The sequence below is a fragment of the Megalops cyprinoides genome, chromosome 3 (genome assembly GCF_013368585.1).
Source record: "Megalops cyprinoides isolate fMegCyp1 chromosome 3, fMegCyp1.pri, whole genome shotgun sequence".
NCBI lineage: Eukaryota > Metazoa > Chordata > Actinopteri > Elopiformes > Megalopidae > Megalops > Megalops cyprinoides.
This window is the reverse complement of record NC_050585.1, coordinates 1,249,513-1,268,488: the sequence shown is the minus strand read 5'-3', so window position 1 is coordinate 1,268,488 and position 18,976 is coordinate 1,249,513. Positions and strand designations below refer to the sequence as shown.

Sequence of the window (18,976 nt, the reverse complement as noted above, 5' to 3'; positions counted from 1 at the left end):
TGCAAACAGTTGTTTTAAATATTTTAGCAAGATTGCTTCCAAAATTTGCAGTTGCTTGCTAGCTTATTATAGTAAGACTGATGGTTGTACTTTTGTTATTTATTTATTGGGAAGACCATAAAAATATGACAAAAACATCACAGTAAATGGCCCAGGAAGTAAAATTTAGTCTTACAGTGTGTATAGATGATGTGTGTATTTGATCAGGCTAACTATCAAGGAGTGCTGTAAGCGCTGAAACAGCATTTTTAGCCTAGGCACTGACTTCCGACTGACTTGTCTGGGCTGAAGGCCAACCTATTATCATATCTGGAGTTCACCAGCATAGTGTTGGCTTGGGTGAATTTACTGGTATAGCAGGTCGAGAGCTATGGTGCGTTATTGGAAAGAAGGCTTTACTGTAAATGCATATGTCCATGGCCATGTCATGAATGAACCGAGTCATCTCTGTAAACTGTTCAACAAATAGTGAACACAACGGTTTCAGCAGACATCCATCTGTATAAATGGATGAGCAGAAGTCCGGGACTAAAGTCTGCTCAGCAGGTCATACTAATATGAATGATAAATATTTAATAAGAGCGCTAATATTAATTCTAATAATTTTAACACTCCTTCTAAGAATATAGAAATTGAGGTCAGCTCTCTAAAAAGTTAGTTTGGATTTTAATTATAGTTGACATTCAACCTCTGCCAAATCCAAAACAAAAACATACCTAGAAATTTTGCATAAGTCTTATTTCAGCTTTATACTGCTAAAGATGTAATGCTTGAAACAGAGTTCCAAGTAAACTTGCCATTATTGATTAAAGAAAAATCTCTCATGAAACAAGTCTGTTCATTTTGTGCCCCAAATTGAGCTGTGCATGTTATAAAACCAGAGCACAAAAATAGAAGGAGAAATATATTCCTTTGGTCTTTCCTGAAAGTGGTCTCAGCTGTCAGGAATTATGGAGCATTTTATCCAGCAATCACTGCTGCCAAATATTTCTTTTTGCCAACTACTTCTGGCAAGAGGGTTTTTGTTTTTACCTAAATAGGAAAATTGTACCTTTGTCATTCTGCACTCTGTTCAGCATATTAACATAATTGGAAAATCACCGGAGGGGGGAATCCATCATTTTTCTTTACTTTATTTTCATATTTTCATATTAACTCCTGACTAAATAAGGTCAGTGACTCCGTTTGCATACATTTTCACCCTGACTGCAACATTCACTTCTATCCCAGGATTTATTGTTATTTATTTACAGTCAGTGTGAAAGAGTAAAACATGGCGGATGATTTGTTCACATTGCAAATAGTAAAAAAAAAAAAAAAAACGTGGAACAGAAATGGCTGAAAATACACACAAAGGCCTTGTGTATTCCATAGGTGCATTCGTGCCATTGAATGAAGCTCTTCAGATGTCATGTCATTCACAGGTCATGAGATAAATAGGATTTGAGGATCCATTTCAAGCTTACATGTGGAAAATATACAGGGAGGTTGAGGCCCAGCTGTAGTGAATGTGAGGCGATGCATTTCTCATTTGTCATTCAATGGCAGGACATTGGCCTGTTCAGAACCCTGGACAGCACCCATGGTCACCTGGTCCAGATCCACAGAATATTGCCAAACCTGAGGACTGCTTGGTGAAAGCATTCAAATCAATTTAATGAAGAGTGAAGGTCAGAGGAATGGCATTCAACTGACAACTACTCTTATTGGTCTAATAAACTGCATGATAAAGGTCCAAAAAAGAAAGACTGCAGATATCCCTGGAAATTATTATATAGCTGCAATATCAAGAATGAAGCACCAGTAAGATACATATGAATTTCAGAATGGTATTCCATTGAAGTGTATGACTACACTCACTATTGTATCTACAGCTGGTGTTGAGGATCATTTTTGAGAGTGATTTTTTCTTTTCATTTTGGAATTTCCTCTCACATTTCTGACTGCATCAGTTACACAAACACATACTGTACATTCCAGACAAGCATTGAAATGTGGAAGGAATCCTACAAAGATTCATTTTTAGATTGACCTAAAAATATATACATATTTGCTTTAGTTTTAAATAAATGGCTGGCAACCATTATTATGAGTTATATATTAATTTAAATGTAGCAAAGGAGTAGACGGCTGATTGCCTTATACCCTGACATAATTAAATGTAGTTCATCATCCCCATTTGGTCGCAGTCAATTTAAGAGGCCATATGTTGGAGATTTGCTGTATGGACAATTTGTGTGAGTTTAAACAGCAGAAGGGAGGGGCTCCTGCAGTCCCTAGAGAGCATCCTGAACTGGCAGTGTGACAAAAGCCTTTGTTTTTTGATCAATAGGGTGTCTGATTCTCCAGTCGGCCCAAAACTAGCCCAAAACCTGACCCTAACGAGTGTCCTCTTCTTCCTGCGCACTCAATGTGGTGCTTATGATTGACAGGCTGGTTAACATGTCCTTTCAGGACTGACCATTCTGGCCTCATGTCCAGGTCACAGTTTCTCTGATTGTCTCATTGTCAACATTGAGAATCAAAATCCAAATCCAGGATGCTCTTAAGGCAGTGGCAATGAATAAGCATGCTTTTCCCACATTTTCCATCTGTGTTCCAGCACTGTAACCTGAGAACCTGAGAAGGACTTATAATGAGAAAAAAATTAAACAAACCTGTTAAAATAAATGGATACCAAAGTTCCACAAGTCAGAAAAACTCTTTAAGACACAGTATGATATTGTTGGTTGTCCCTGGTATGTGCATATTGAATGCCCATTGCTAGGGCCCATATCTGTCATAGTTTCTACTGTTCGGGCATAAAATTTTGCTTTATGAGCTCTAATACATCCAAGAATGTCTACTGCTTTATGTCCCTGAACACACATCACGTAATACAAACAGATGGTAGACCTGGCTCAAGATGACATAGCATCTGTCAACTAGAGCAGAGGCACTGGATGAATTTATTTGCCACTAGCAGATCACTCAAGGTCATTACAAGATGTCTGAATCTGATGGGTGTCTGAGAGTCAGTGAAATTGCAAGTGGGTGGGATGACTCACTCCATCATTATTCTATTAGACTTCATACCACTGGTCAAGGAAACCGCAGAGATATTTTAACACGTTTACAGAAATCTCTCTAAATCTGTATTATGTTCCTTGTTTTCAGGTCTTTCCAACTGGCTGTGATAAAGGAATTGAATCTTTTTACAGCCCACTCTGTGGTGCCATAATGTCATTTTTCACCTTATGTCTCAGAAACGGTTACTTCTGAGTCGCGGGCTTCAGTATTTCATCTGTGACCCATCAATAATGTGGCTCTGTGATGAGGAGGATACCCTGGGCTGGAGGAAGACAGTTTTTATGAATCCCCCTCTCCCTTCCCGTCTTTCCATCATGCTGCTCTGTTGTGCTGCTCTGTCCTCACAGGCCCCCCGCTGGTTTGGGCTTCATATTTAATGAGGGAGATGAAAGGGATAAAGCTGGGCTGGGTTACTAATCAGTGCCTCTACTGGACCCCTCGCTGTGCCCTCCTCATTCCCTTCTCTCCTCTCTGAGCTCTGTTGCCTAATACAGGCCCTGCATCGCCCCCTGCTGTCAGTCAAGGGTGAACACCACACAGGAAAAGATTTGGAGACTATGTATGTGTAGGACCACAGAATTACAGTATACTCATAGCATATTATTTACTGGTTGATGATGGCAGTGTTTATAGTACAAAGAGATGGACATCAATAAGTATTCAAGAAAATTTTTGACATTTGACTAGTTTTAGGACGTTTCTAAGGCTATTTGGGATGGGTATTTGATCATATATTAAGCAGGGTTTCCGTTATCTGGTAATTACTGGTTTTGCCTGGAAAAATTTATTAAAAAACCAATAAATTAAAAACTTGCTGGTCAAAATGTCCGGTAATAATGCTCATACAAAACATAGCTATAATGAAGGCTATTTATTTATTTAGCTATAACGATTGCTTATTTATGAGTTCAGCAAGCGTACCCTGACTGGGCTACACTGGCTAAAATTGCCTGTGTTCTGCCCGTGTCAAGCATGCCAGGAGAGAGGGGCTTCTCTCTGCAGAATCGAATTAAGACGGCGCTGCGAAGTTGTCTGGAGTAAGAGAGTGTGACGCGGCTTATGCACATTGCAAGCTGCAAAGACACGTTGGACACGTTTGATTTCAAGTCGGCAGCAGGACTTTTGCTGCAATTTTAAAAAGGAAATAAAATAAAAAATAAAATGTTACGTGGTAGCCTATAGGCTACATTTGATGCCATGTAGGCCTAGCCTTTTTTTTTTAAACAGGCTACAGGTTACAGATGTTTCGTAATAGCCTACATTTTAGCGGCTAATGTTTAGGTTTTGCTCAGTCGTTACTGTTTGTTTTGCTTAATCATTACTGTTAATTAAACAGTCAAACTGATTTGAGGTCGTTGTCAGGTTATTTTGTGAACCTAGGTGTACATTGTATTTGCGTTTGTAACATAGACTGTTACTGCAATGTGAAGGGTAAGTTTCAAATTTGTCCGGTAAAATAAATTCTTTCTGCACACTGGACTGACAAGAAAAAATCCTAGCGGAAACCCTGATATTAAGGTCAGTGTCAAAAAAAAACATGAGAAAGAATTTCATAACAAACATTAAAAATACAATTTATGTCAGAATACCTGTAATTACTGTAACAATCTACAGTACTGTACTGTACCTAGCCTACATTGAATCGAGACATACCTAATATCATACCTAATATCATAGCCTAGCCTACCTTAATAATAATAATAAAAAAAATTGTTGTATGGGTACTTACCATTAACGTACACGGTTGAAATAGGCCTAACTCTGCTATTGAAGACTTTTCTGTACAGTAATCTTGAATTAAAATTAATATTAATTTTAGCTCAAGGTATTAAATGATAAAATAAATTAATATTAGACATATATTTTATGCATTTATGACTTACATAAACTTTTTTACGGTTTCTTTACTTTTCGTCTGCTACACACATCATCTGTGGTACTACGTTTGTTTTGTTTGTTTGTTTGTTTCCCGCACAAAGCCACAAAGCTTAAGTTGCACCCCTTTGTGAAGAGGTATCTCTTTTTTGAGCTACACATCTATTTCTGACAGTTTTCCTCAAATGACTCAATGCATCCCACCAAAATTCTATAGACAAATAGATAGTAGGATAGATTATAAAATATGTATCTACATAAAATGGCTTCTCCTGTGGGACTGAAAGTGACAACACACAAAGTATCTACCTCTCATCTGATTTTCCCCAAGGGAACCTGCAAATGCCAGCTGATTAACAGCAGAGAGAGTTCAGCTGAATCACAGGAAGGTAGCTCAGCATCCCTGTGACCAATTTGTTGAATCTGCAATTACTTTTGAAAGGAATGGGGAAAAAAAACACCAAGGATCTGATTCCTTGCAAACATGATTTTGCAGACAAGGATCACAGATAATGATATGATACTTTTGTTAGTGCTACTTCTGGATGAGCTGCTGACACAGAGTAAGCCATTTCCTGGTGGCTGCTGCTGCTGCTGCTGCTGGATTTGGGACACAGTTCAGCTAGACGCCCCGCTCCAACCCCATGGAGCTTTTCGAACAGGTGAGATCCTGCTGGGTTTGCACATCCTCAGCACTCATCTTCCACACAGGGCTCCACACAGCTGCTGTAGCTTGAAGGAGGCCTGCTCTCCTTAGTCATACTCCTGCCAACCACAGCTGTGCTCAGTATTCTGGAACTGGAATGTGCTCAACAGCATTCTACCCCCCAACAAAACTCACTGCATCCCAGACACCAGATACAGTACATCACTGAACCATGCTGCAATCCAAGCTGTATATCAAATATTGATGTTATTTTGACTTTATTGCAAGCTTACAGTGCTCAATAATATTACTTTAAGTGGGTAATCTCAGAGCTCAGAGATGTATTTCAAGGTGTGGAGCTATACATATAATTGAGCATTTTCATGTTGAATACTATTTGATCATGCACAGACAAACCTTCTTTACCTGAATATGTACCTAGTCAACCTGCAGTCATTCAAATCAGACCTTCCCTCATCTATGAGCAGAACAAAGATCTGAAGCATTTCTGCCTATATCATTTTAGTTTTATCTCTGTCAACCAACACATTATTATAATTGGATGAAATGGTCCTTTGTTTCATTTCAAACTGTATGTAATTGCTTTGATCCCATTTGTATTCAGCAGTGTAATTTCTGTTGTAACAAATTTAAATGTCCATATCAATAAAATACAATAAAATAAAGTACCTCTAAGACAAAAAAAATCTTTGAAAGCTCAGATTTTTGTTTATGAATTGAGGGAATTACATTCCAAGCATTAGCACGCAATGCGTAGAATGTGCTTGGAAAAACATGTTTAAAGGCATAAATACAAAGCATGTCATGATTATTTTTGCTGTGGTCCTGAAATATTAACTGTTTTAGTAATTATTTGATGGACTGGCCTGTTCTTTATAGAGTATTTACAATAAATGAGAAAAAATAGATAATTACATTTTATTCTGAATGTGAATAAGATATGTATACTTTAAGATTGTGTCTCCATCACATGTACACATATACCTCATAGTACTCATTCTCTCATTTTTTATCAATAGGAAATGATAAATGTTTGGTCCATCTGGACAAAATCTGCCCATCACTGACAAAATGTTGACTCCTGATTTACTAGAAAATTAAAATAACTAGTGAATAAGTAAGAACTGCTGCCACCTATTGGACAAATTAGGAACACCTAAACACACAGATGTTTAGGTTTCAACCTGGAGAAATAGTAGCAACAGTTGGAAACAAATATAACGCTGGTCATCTCCCCTTTCCAGAGTACTTGATAAACTACAAACTCATCTTCAAAGTCTGACTAAGTCAATGTGGAAAGTATGTTCATCACTTGAATAGTCTATACCTGAGCTGCATTTATTTCAGGTTCATCTGAGCCTTGAATTTCCATGCTTTCTCAAAGGATGGAGAGTGGGTGGAGATTATGGCAGACCATTACTTCACTCTCAAATTATTCCACAAGTACAGCAGAAAATAACAACAGGCTATGAATTATTGGAATACATTGTACAAAAAGTCATCTTCCCTGTAATTTTACCACAATAAATAGCTAAGAATGAGTATGAGTAAAGGGCTGCCAAATACTTCAGAGCTGAAAGTGAAAATAAGATCTTCCTTGACTCAAACCAAAGATATCCATTAGTTATCAGCCAAAGGGAATAGCTGAAACAACATGTATAATGACATGTTAAAAATTCACAGGAGTTTGTGAAGCCTGATGGTAAATGTGTCCAAAAAATCAGACAACACCTATGAACCAGAAAACAATGACCAAAAAATGCTCTATGTGGAAATACAATCATGACAGGTGTGTTTTTGAGTGGAACAAATTTATGTCCACCATCCAGCTAAAAAATCATATCTCATGCAACATTTCATCCTGTAGAATGAGTGGTCCGGGCTCCACGACCCCAGCCCCATTACAACCTTATGTTCTGTTCAGGTTTGAATGAACTGGTTACACCAACTCTGTAAATATTGCATGAAAAAGGAAGTAGACTTCACTCAAACTTTCCCCCAGTGGATACATTTGATACGCACATGTGTGCACCCTTTATTGAGAGAAAAGCCTTAATAAGTTCACCTGTATGCCTCTCAGCCAGCCGAGTCAGGTTTGTTCCTCAGAGTAGATATCAAACTGACAAAGATCACTGCGCTACACAGATTACATTGTGCATTGTCTCCTTGAACACATAAAATTACAATTATCTGATGTTATGAATAAAAGACTGCATGTAGGTAGGGTATTAGAAACAAGTGATTAACATTTAGCACACACTTTATGGTCTCTGTATCAAATATAACTTTGAACAGCTCTCAAATAGCACATATAATACCTTCATGAGCATGACTGTTGTACTTTATGAAGACTCACAGAGTAATACACATTTTCAAGTGTATTGTTTATTTTTTTCATGTAACGTACTACACAGGTCAAGCCCTCATAAATCACCCCAGCTGTTTATGAATTCTTTATGAATTGTGTTATGTTTGTAAAAATGTTTTCTATTTATGTAGGTCTTATTAAGTTAAAAGTCATAGACAAAGATGACCCATCTTCTCATACCAAAATGTTTCAGCGTCTGTGTACCCATTTTCCAAATGCCCAGATTCAAAAAGTATATGCTGCAGTTCACATCAGATCCTCCCGTTACACAAAGGAGAGAGCGAGGCTGATGCCTTTTCCATCTGCTTATGATGTCACAATTGGATCTTCCACATGGGAAGGTTGACAGATGACATCATGTCTTCACAATACTGCTGAAATGGCCATGGGTTGTAGGGCTAGTACCACAGAGTTGTTTAGAACCTATTTGTTCTCCGTGTCTGTTACAATGTTATCTAACTGAATTTTTAGCGAAAGTTGGTACAACAAATATGATCAGCGCAGTGCGAGTCACAGGCAGTGGATTTGTACTGTATTGCATTATACCAGATCAAGATGTGTAGACTGGATGATACAGACAAATAAGCAGATGGAGCACCCACATCATCCTGTTTTTAGACACATGTTGTGGTTTCCTTAATTAACCAATTAAGGAAACCACAACATGTGTCTAAAAACATGTGTCTAAAAACAGTATTGATTACAGACAGCGGCCAACTCCCCCAGTGGCTATGACCTGACTTATGTGAGATAGATGGATATTTATATGTGACATGCGCTTACAGCGTACAGTTAAAGTATTACTTTAACATTACATTATTTATTTGCTTAGCAGATGCTTTTTGCAGAGCAAAAAAGGAAGAAAAAAATGTTAATAATTATATATATATATATATATATATATATATATATATATATATATTTTTTTTTTTTTTTTCTTCTTTTTTCCCTGGAGTCATTCAGGCTAAGGACCTTGTTCAAACATGTGGTACCAAAGCAGTGTCAAAACTTGGATTCCAACCTTTCAAACCATCTGTCTACAAGACAAAATCCACAACCAGGCCACCTCTCCATGGCACGCGCATTTGAGATTATATACAGCACCTATGCAAAAACAGCAGAGTTCTTCCAGTCTGAGTACACCAGGAAGCCACTGAAGGTGCTGTCTGTCTTGGTGCTGGAGTAGAAGCCGCTGTACTCGCCTAGCGCTATCTGCACCCATACCTGGTCCCCTGGCACCAGGTGCAACAGGGACCCCCCCGAGAGAGAGGCTGGCTTGGGCCAGTTTCCGTAGAACTGGAAGTAGGAGGCCACCACGTGACCATTCTTCACTAGGTCGAACTGGAGGCTGGCGCGGTAGACGGTGGCATGCACGGCGAAGTAGTAGACACCCGGCACCCTGCAGGTGAAGCGGCCAGTCTCCGGACTGTAGTCACCCTGCTCGTTCAGCAGCACAGTGCCAAAGGGCACTGCGCTGTCCACCACCACCAGGGGAGTGCTGCGGTTGTCCATCAGCTTGGCACTGAAGGCGGACTTGGGGGCCACAGCACACTCCCCTGGCGGGCCCCGCTCTCCCTTCTCCCCAGGCATCCCTCTGTCCCCACTGTAGCCCCGCTCCCCTGGTACTCCTGCAGCAGGTGAGGGCAAAGTGGTGAAAACATCAGCACTCAAACCCACTTTGGATGATGTAATATTCATGTTATACAAGAATGAAATGCAAAGTATTTAAATATTTCATTCAAAATAGACATATTCGTGAGTATGGTTTCATTGAACGAGGGATGTGTTCTAAATCCATCTTTTCTCTAAGTGGAGGAAACAAGGGTACAAAGAGGATTTATTCATAGGAGAGTATCTAATCTAAACTGCATACAGGCTTTGTGAGTGGAGGACCATTATTGCAGCACTGCCAAAAGTCCTCTGAAGGACTCCCAGGAAAACAGGAAATAATTCATTGGCATCATAGGAGAGGCATGTTATAGAGGAGACAACTCTTTCAAAGTTTAAGATTCTGACTGACCCTTTGGACATCTGGGTCTCATATTTACACATTAACATCATTCAGTGGGTGGTGCTATCTGGCTGGGGTTATGTCTCAGCCTTTTCTTTGAGGTCTGATACATCTATTCAGATTGATGGATGTAACTGTCACTCTACCTGGTTCTCCCCTCAACCCCTTTTCACCCTTCTCTGCAGGCATGGCATCTCTCCCATCTCTCCCATCCCTCCCTGGCTGGCCAGGACTACCATGTGCCCCAGGGGCTCCCGGGATACCGGGCTGCCCAGAACACAGGCTGGGGATCTTGTTGTCTTCCAGCTGATTGGACAGGCTAATCAGCAGGAAGAGGGAGAAACAGAAAGTCCACAGCAGGAATGATGTCATCGCAGAGTCTGTGCAAGATACGGAGGTGCAGCATCATTAACAAATAAAATCATCATACCAACAACAGTCATAGATTTTAACAGAACTAACAGGAATAATGGGACATGATTGAGCTCATGTATAAAAACAGTATGAGTGGGGATTTAAAATGATGTTTAAAACATGGAGTGTTACATAACAGCTTGACTATAAGGCACTAAGCCAAACATCAACTTCCTGTCAGATGGCTGGGGAAATTCCATGAACTCAGACTAGTCACACCAACAGTTTGCAAACTTTTAAATCTACAGCAGCTATTAGAGGGCAAGCAAAAATGAAACACAAATAACAAGAACAGTTACTTACCTTCCAATAGGCATGTGTGTTTAGATTTAGTGAAGAAATGTAACATTCAAAGAACAGGTTTAGCTTCTGACTACAACAGATGGCTCAGGAAGAAATGATAGTATCTCACAGAGCTCTTACTGGAACTACTGCTGTTTCATCAGTAACATGTGTGCCAGAAATCAATTAACTCCATAAAAGCCACCCTTGTTCACAGCAGGAGACAGGGTAACACAGAGGCTGGCCCAGACAGCACCAGGACTCTGTGAGGAGGAGCCTTTCATATGTAACACTGGGGACCAGACCTCTATACAAACAAGACCTCACAGGGGTAAAACTCATAACATCTGGTCAGTACACAGACAGCTAAGCATACTGTAATAACACACCACTCTGGACCCCAACTGTGAACTGAGTACACTGGAGAGCAGGGAGCTAAAGAGCATGCTAGTGCGCACACACACACACACACACACACACACACACACACACACACACACACACACACACCTTATTTGGGCAGAACATCAAAGACACTTTAACAAAGAGAGTGAAAGATCGGCCAGCAGACCCCATGGTCAGTGAGAGAGGTGTGCCTTTAAGTTGAGTGGTTGGAGGGACACACCTCTGGACATCAGAAAAAAAGGGCCAGACTATCACACCCATTGGACAGTGGTTAGGGTACACATTCAGCCAGACATTTCCCATGATCGTGCCTCAGACTGTGTGTTTCCTGCAGTTTCCTGATCAGGCCATGAGTCAGCTGCTTTCTCCTGCTCTAGCCATTTAAAATAAAAGAGCTGTCTGGTTCAGACCAGCAGAAACCACTGAATACTCATAATGGCAGAAATATGTGGACCACCACAGTCTTTCTATAACAATTAAGAGTGAAGACTGTGGGACAAAGACCACCCCCACCAACACCACCATAAAGTATTCTAACTCTTTCATTTTCTCATTCTCAAAAAGTATGTCCTCTCCTGCTCTTTATGCTTTGCCTGTCTGCCTTTCTGGTCTTAAACTGCAGATGGCATGGGTCCCTTTTGAGAAGGGAATTATTTGTCAGAACATACCTGTCCATATTTCAAAATATATCTACCATAATATAGGTTCTTTGAAATTGAATATTGTGTTACAGATTGTTTAATGGGAGTATTTTGCAATATATTCTGCAATATATGTAAGAACAATTCTTACATAAAATGAGCAGGTGGTGTTAGTGGGTCAATAAGGGGTAGTCTTCCCTCTGGACCTGAGAGGAGACAAATGCCCCAGGGCAGTGATGCTGTACTGTAGGAAATCTTCTGGATGAGATGTTAAACTAAGGTCCTGACTCGAGATCCCATGGCACTCAAAAAAAGCAAGGGGGTTCACCAGGGCCCTGGCTAAATTCCCACTCAGATTCTTTTAGTCTGGTCTTCTAATAATCCTCTAATGTAATTGCAAAATAACTCCCTCCCTCCTCTCCACCTCAGCTGATGAGTGGTGAACATGCCGGTGGTGGCTGCCGTACATCACTCAGATGCTATTTGTGCTATTTGAGGAGAGTGCACCTCTTCCCTTTAAAGTGCTTGAAGAATCTGTACAGACTCAAAGGTGCTATATAAATGTAATTTATTTATTTATCTGTTTTATAAAATAGGAAATACACATAGCTACAATAAATTCCTTCCATTACTGGAGTTTTCTACCATTTGTGATGACAATCGCGAGAATAAGAGAAGCACTAACAAACTGTCCATCAGAGACACCATGCCATTTCTGGACACCCTTTGTGGTGCAAATCAAACATCACACACAACCTAAATACATTTCAAAATACAGTTGACAGTTGACTTTTAACTCTTGGTAATCCATATCTGATCTGTGGCATTACCAGACCATAAAGTACACATACTGTACCCCACTCTGCTTTGCTTCTGCAGAGTTCAACATTCTGTATACTTTCTATGATTCTGCTGAGGGCTATCTTTGCAGGTACACAGTTTTTATAATGTAGCAAACACTGGGGTGTGACTTGCCTGCTAGTAATACTGCCAAGCAAAATCAATGGCATGCTAAAAATGCATGGATGTCAGCAATAATACCACAACCGTTATAATGAGGGTAAGGGTAACAATACATCATACAGCATTACAGCATATCTAAAGATGTCTTTATGATTGCAGTTTTATTTTTACTTGTTTTTGTTTATTTTTGACTAATTCACCGGCAGTAATGACAGTATATACAACAAGCTGGGTCATTCACCTCAGCATGGCATGCAGATTCCTCATTGCTTGTGGGGGGCTTTGTGGTCTTCTGTACTCACCGTGGAAATGAAGTCTGCTCTGGAGGTGTTCTTTCAGCACTCCTATTAATGAGGCTTTCATCAAAAATATACCAGCAGTAGTAGGAGACTTGAGTCTGGTGAATAAGATCGGTCTTTCCTCTGGGAAAAAAAAAGCTGTGGTCACGCTAACTGGTCAAAACGGAGTCCTCCCGGGAGACTGTAGCTGGAGTGTTTATTCTCCAGACACTGCAGTGAAAGAAGGTAGTACCATTTATCCACAATCTTATTGGTAAGAAACCCTGCATACAAATCACAATGGCTGTTCTTAACTCTGGTGCAATAGTATTGAAAAACAACAGCTGAAAAGTCTCTTTCCCTGCCTCTTTAGACAGAGGAAAAAAGGAAAAACTCCCTGCCTAGGAAACAGAAGGAAACAGAACTGAAAGCCAATTAGAGGCAGGGAGGGGTAGACAGAGGGGAGAGGGGAGGGAGAGAAGGAATGAGGGAGGGAGAGGCAGAAAAAGAGCAGTTAACACGCAAGTTTGAAAGTCAAATCAATAAACTCTTGACCTCCAAAATAGGTAAAACAAACAACTGAAGGCACAAAGCTGGGGGGCATCATTTGAAAATCAAAAGCTGTTAAAGGGAGGGGGAAGACTGAAAAAGTGCTGAGATGAGTTGAGAAAAAAAAAAGGCAGAAAATAGAGGCGTCGAGCAACCTACATTCTCATCCTGGTGGTGAAAAACAGAGGACTGTGGTCAAAAACAACATAAACCATCAGTCACTGGGATCACTGGTACTGTCATCTCCCCACTTAAGGGAACGCCAAACCCCCCCCTCGCATCACAGGTAGAGCGCCAAGGGAAACAGTCGTTCTCCCTACATGAAGCATTGCCACATATCATCTTCCCTCTCTCTCTCCCCCTCACTCACAGGATATTTAACTCTCTTGACAATAGCAAGGCTATGGCCTTGTGAAAAAGGCTTGAGGAATGTACTATTTGGAGAGTTCAAATGAGTTTCTTCCCAGCAGACAAACAGCAAATTATTATAGTAAAATAAATTCCAGCAGTTACACTTGAGCTGAAATATAAATATCCCTGTTCCTTCAGACTCTCACTGTTATTGCACTGGAGGTACATTAGACAGTCGTGCAGAATGAAATCTTACCATAAATCTTACCTTGTGCAAACACTGCCGTTGTCATACATTTCCACTAATCTGAATTTTAACCTCTTTAATACACAGTGTAGAATATAAAAAGTAGATTATAGCAATAGATCAGTATCTCAAAGGTTAAGGCACTCACCATTAGCTTAGGGTGAGTTATGCAGCCAGAGTTTGATTAGATCAGTGATGGAAAAAAACTGGCATGGGGCAGGGTGGGCATGTCAGCAGGGGGTGCTCATCCTGCAGCTCACAGGCACCCCGTGACTCATTAGGTGCCTGCAGGTTGCTGATGAGTCAACACTGATGGGGCTCTTACTCATACAATATTGGGTGCGACTATTGTCCAGGAATGGCGATATATGACTGGACACAGAGACTGCAAAAGTACAGCAATTAGCATCCACAGAATAGTGTTCCACTCTTTAAGATGTGTGCACAGTTAAGCGTATGTCCCTCCCATATTCAGGTTCATTTGGACTTTTTCTCGGTAAGGTACTTTATGCAGCTACCATTTTTGTAGATGTGAGGACACTGAAGCACTTGCTTCCAGTTCCTGTCTGGTAATAATGCCATTTGATGTTTGTGTCCACAAAGAAAATTTTCACCTGCTTTTAGGACATTAATGTAAACCGTGTCATCAGTTATCATGTGACAGATTTGATGCGCTGTGTAGAGATCAGAGTGCATAAAGAACATGTGATGCATATTGCTTATTAATTAAAAAAAAACATGTTCAGAGATATCCAAATATTATATATATGTATATTGGCCCCGTTTGATGGCATCAAAACTGTACCAAGTAATGGACTAAGCAAGGGTAATATTGGGCTACACAACCTAATAGTGTATGACTGGTTTATGTGGATTAAAGCAAGTGAAGCTATTTATGAGTGCTTATTGATATAACAATTTGCTTGTTCAGCCCACCTAGCTGCACTGTAAAGTAAACTTTATAGTAGCTTTGTTGTAGTTTAGAAGTATGATTATGGGACATACCTTAATATTTAGCCTGCATTGTAGCATATTCTGGTTCTGCTGTTTCAACATGCAGCAACATTGCTAAACAAGTGCCATTTGCCCATCAAATTGATCAATACAGTGTTAGCATAATGCAGTCACTATTACTTAATAATGGTTTATAACAGAGTGAGATACCACCATGTGCTACCCTACATTGGTAATGAAATTCCTGTCAAAAATAATGTGTCATATGAGCATTGGCATTAATTCTTATTATCTGAAGCGAATTTACACTGTCACTGAAGAAGTGTCCAGTTTTCAAAAATCTTTTTTATCATACAAATGCATCCTAATAGACACACTGGCACACACTCTCTCTCTCTCACACACACACATGCATGCACGCACACACACGCGGACAAACACATACAACGTGCACTCACACGCACACTCACCGCAATGAACGTGCACATGCACAGGCGGTTGCACAAATTCCCATGGACACACAGGCTCAGCTGAACCCTTCATGGGGGAGTGATGAGGATCACAACAACAAAAAAAACCACTGGGCTCAAAGTAACCTGGATATGTTTATTATTTAAACTATCACTTAAATAAAAAAAGTGCATAGAAAATAAACATGATTAGAAACTTTCCTTTTTACAACTATTTACAAGGTTTTTTTTTTTCATTATTTTACATTCAGTCTTAAGTAGTTATAGTATGTTTTCAAATCATTATTTGTTGTTATGACGGTCTTTCCTTCATTTTTGCAATACGAGCTAACACTGAGGAGACCCATAAGGACAAATTGTCATCATCATCATCATCAATAGTCTATTCATATACTTAGTCATGGAGTTCAAGCGTTGAAGAAGAGTCCACATGAAAAACACCAAAACAAGGGAGTGTTCAATTCAAGGCCAGAGGAGAAAAGCGCCCTTTTCTGAATTCCCCTGCTCCTTCCACTCAAGGCCCAAACCTCTTCAATGCTCATTGATAACACCGCTGGTCTACAAATGACAAATCATTAAAAGCAACACCACCCCCCCTCCCGACACACACGCACACACACACACGCACACACACTTCAAGCAGGTTACAGAAGACATCTATTTAACTCTTGACAACTAATTGAAATTAGGGTAAAATAAATATTACTAGCATAAAACAAGATTAAAATTAATACTATCATCACCATGGTCATAATCATTATTCTTACAAAAAGATACCACACCAGTAAAAGTAAAACTTCCTTGTGGGAATGGGTAAAAGGGAGAAACACAGGCACATAGAACATTTAGTGGGAGGTTTTGTGGGAGGGGAAGCTTCTTTCTCTGGCCTTCATAGATTAAACAGAATTATACCACATCAAGTAAGCAGTCTAAAGTCCCTGTAAAAAATGTACAAAGAAAAAAAAAAAAAAAACATTCACTACCACATTAAAAACACAATCAAAATGGCTGACCTCAAGAAGTTCACAACCACATTATACAGATACATTTTTCATACTATAAATACCGTTCCTTTTAGAAAAATAATGAGAAACTGCAGCACTTCCACGGAAGAGGCGCTCACAGGCACAGGAAAACTGGTACTGGGGACCAATACACAAGCTGCTGCACAATGGCAGTCTTAATCTAAGTTGATACTGTAACACAAAACCATTATAGTGTACACTGAAAGATGCAATTAACCTTAGTAAAGCTGTTGTTTGCTACTGTTAACTATGTTTGTCCATTCCGTATATTACAGTATTACTGTATGTTGATACTGAAGTACAAGTTGCTATTTATATGTATGTGTATATATAGAGAGAAAGATAGATGAAGAGTTACTACAGATGCAGGGATACCATAAGGATCACAATGTAAGATGACATACTACAATGGAGTATCTGACAGAGTGAATCTGCCACTCATACACCCAGAGCTAACAGGACCGTCCCCACATGAAGGAGGAACAGGCCTCGTGGTATTGCATTAGAACGGACCCAGTAAGCATTTAACCCCCCCCCTCCCCCCCCCAGCCCTTCCAAAATCAGCAGCATCGCTGCTATTATTCTTTTTATTTCCATTTGCCTTATATTCAGTTTCTCATAACCCGCTAATGACAGCTGTTTGTGCGCAGTCTATTTCTTCCCCACAATGCAAACACTCTGAAGTTCAGTTCCATTCCTTTACAACTTTCACATCTGAAACCAATGCTGTTTGCATGTCAATGTTTTTTTTTTTTTTTAATTACATTCAACAGAGTAAGCTGCAGAACTCAGCAGAGCCCCTGTTCCAGCAGAAAGGAAAGACTGACAGACTGAAAACCAGGTGACTCTTTATCCCTGAATCAAGAGCTAATTCCAGGCTGTAAGGAGAATCGTGGAGGACTGCTGCTGGCCTTCAACCAAAAACCACTACCTCCCAACATCCTTCTCCAACATCTCTGCTTGAGTCCATGCTCTGCTGGCAGCTCCTGTCTTCTGAACAATAACCCCCATCCCTTTGAATGCACAGCACTGGCATTTTTCTTGAGCAGGAGAGGTGTCTGCCGCACACTCTGGTGTTATCTGTTGGGCTAACACAGACCAACAGCAGAGGCTAACTGGAGCTCTGGGTTGTTCTGCAGCCCTTTACAGATCACAGAATTATAAATGTGGCTGCAAAGAAAACCAAGATGAGACATGGCCTGGAGTGGGCTGGCTCTTGTGCCATAAGGAGGAGTCACACACACTGACAACATCACAAGCTCTGTTCACAGGAGCTCACCTCTTCCATCCTCCCTGCTCGCATTCCAACGTCATCGTTTACACCACCACTGGGTATGCTATCCCGAGGTTGCCACCATGGAGCAAATGCGATTTTACGCCTACCAGCACAAGTCCCCACAAGATACCGCCAACGGAAGAACTGAAAGGCACCACACTTGTACCAAGAAGAGCCAGCATGGCGATATCTTAATATGAACAGGTTTCTTTTGGTTCATCTGCATGTTTACCATTCCCTTTCAATTTCTCTCCAGGCTTTAATGATGTAATAAGCAGGCAAAGTCTGAAACCGAGCACATTGGAGAAGACTGTCCTGATCCTGCCAGTACAGCACACGGAGCTTAGGAGAAGACCGATAATCTGTGAGGGGAGAAAGTCCAGCTCACTGGGAACAGAACTCTCCCACCCTCCATTTGCAGTAGTGCATTCTTGCGAGTGAATTATTATGGTTTCCATAATAACCCATCTTGGAATATTAAAAAAATACATTATCAACCTTAAAACTGGCCCGATAAACACAAAAACTCCCGTTTGCTTGCTGTGCTCTCTGAAAAAAACAGCACTTCCTCATGCCTCAAAATGAGCTCCAAGCTGTTACATACCAAACAGAAGTCTAAAAAATTTAAAGGCTTATAAGCATGTTGACCATTTTCCTGTTCGACCTTAAGGCTGCAACAAATCAGCACATGGAATTAGAATGGGTTTTCCTCACCTACAGTTACAAATGTCCTGAACAATTTCCTGTTGTATATGGAAATCCAACATTACAATTATGAAATAATGAGCACGAGACACTGGTGGACTTCAGGCTTTGGGGACAAACAACTAAAGTCTTTGGAACTGAGAAAGACATTCAGGCTGCAAAAAGATGCAAGAACATTTTTTAAATAAATAAGGCAGCACTACATAAAATAAGCCTTGACTGAGCTACAGCCTTTGTAAACAGTTCACTTTCCTAAAAAACAGGATCCAGTAAAATAAATACAACTTATTTTATTAAAAAAATAAATACCATCATTAAGTGCTTTTCCACCAGCAAGTGCGTTTTTTTCACTTTTGTTTGACATATAGAAAAATATACATATTATTTACATCTTAAAAAAAGAAAGTATTATTTTTCATTCCCATG

General features: G+C 40.1%; 1 protein-coding gene across 1 annotated transcript; it reads right to left on the bottom strand.

The window, feature by feature from the left end:
• Positions 1-8,922: 8,922 nt before the first annotated feature.
• Positions 8,923-13,365, bottom strand: LOC118775254 (complement C1q tumor necrosis factor-related protein 5-like). The gene is made up of 3 exons (XM_036525076.1): positions 12,998-13,365; positions 10,137-10,370; positions 8,923-9,607 (listed from the first exon to the last, which is right to left on the bottom strand). Exons 1-3 carry the CDS (start codon positions 13,056-13,058, stop codon positions 9,084-9,086), a joined length of 819 nt encoding a protein of 272 aa, XP_036380969.1. The 5' UTR covers positions 13,059-13,365; the 3' UTR covers positions 8,923-9,083.
• Between the last annotated feature and the right edge of the window lie 5,611 nt (positions 13,366-18,976).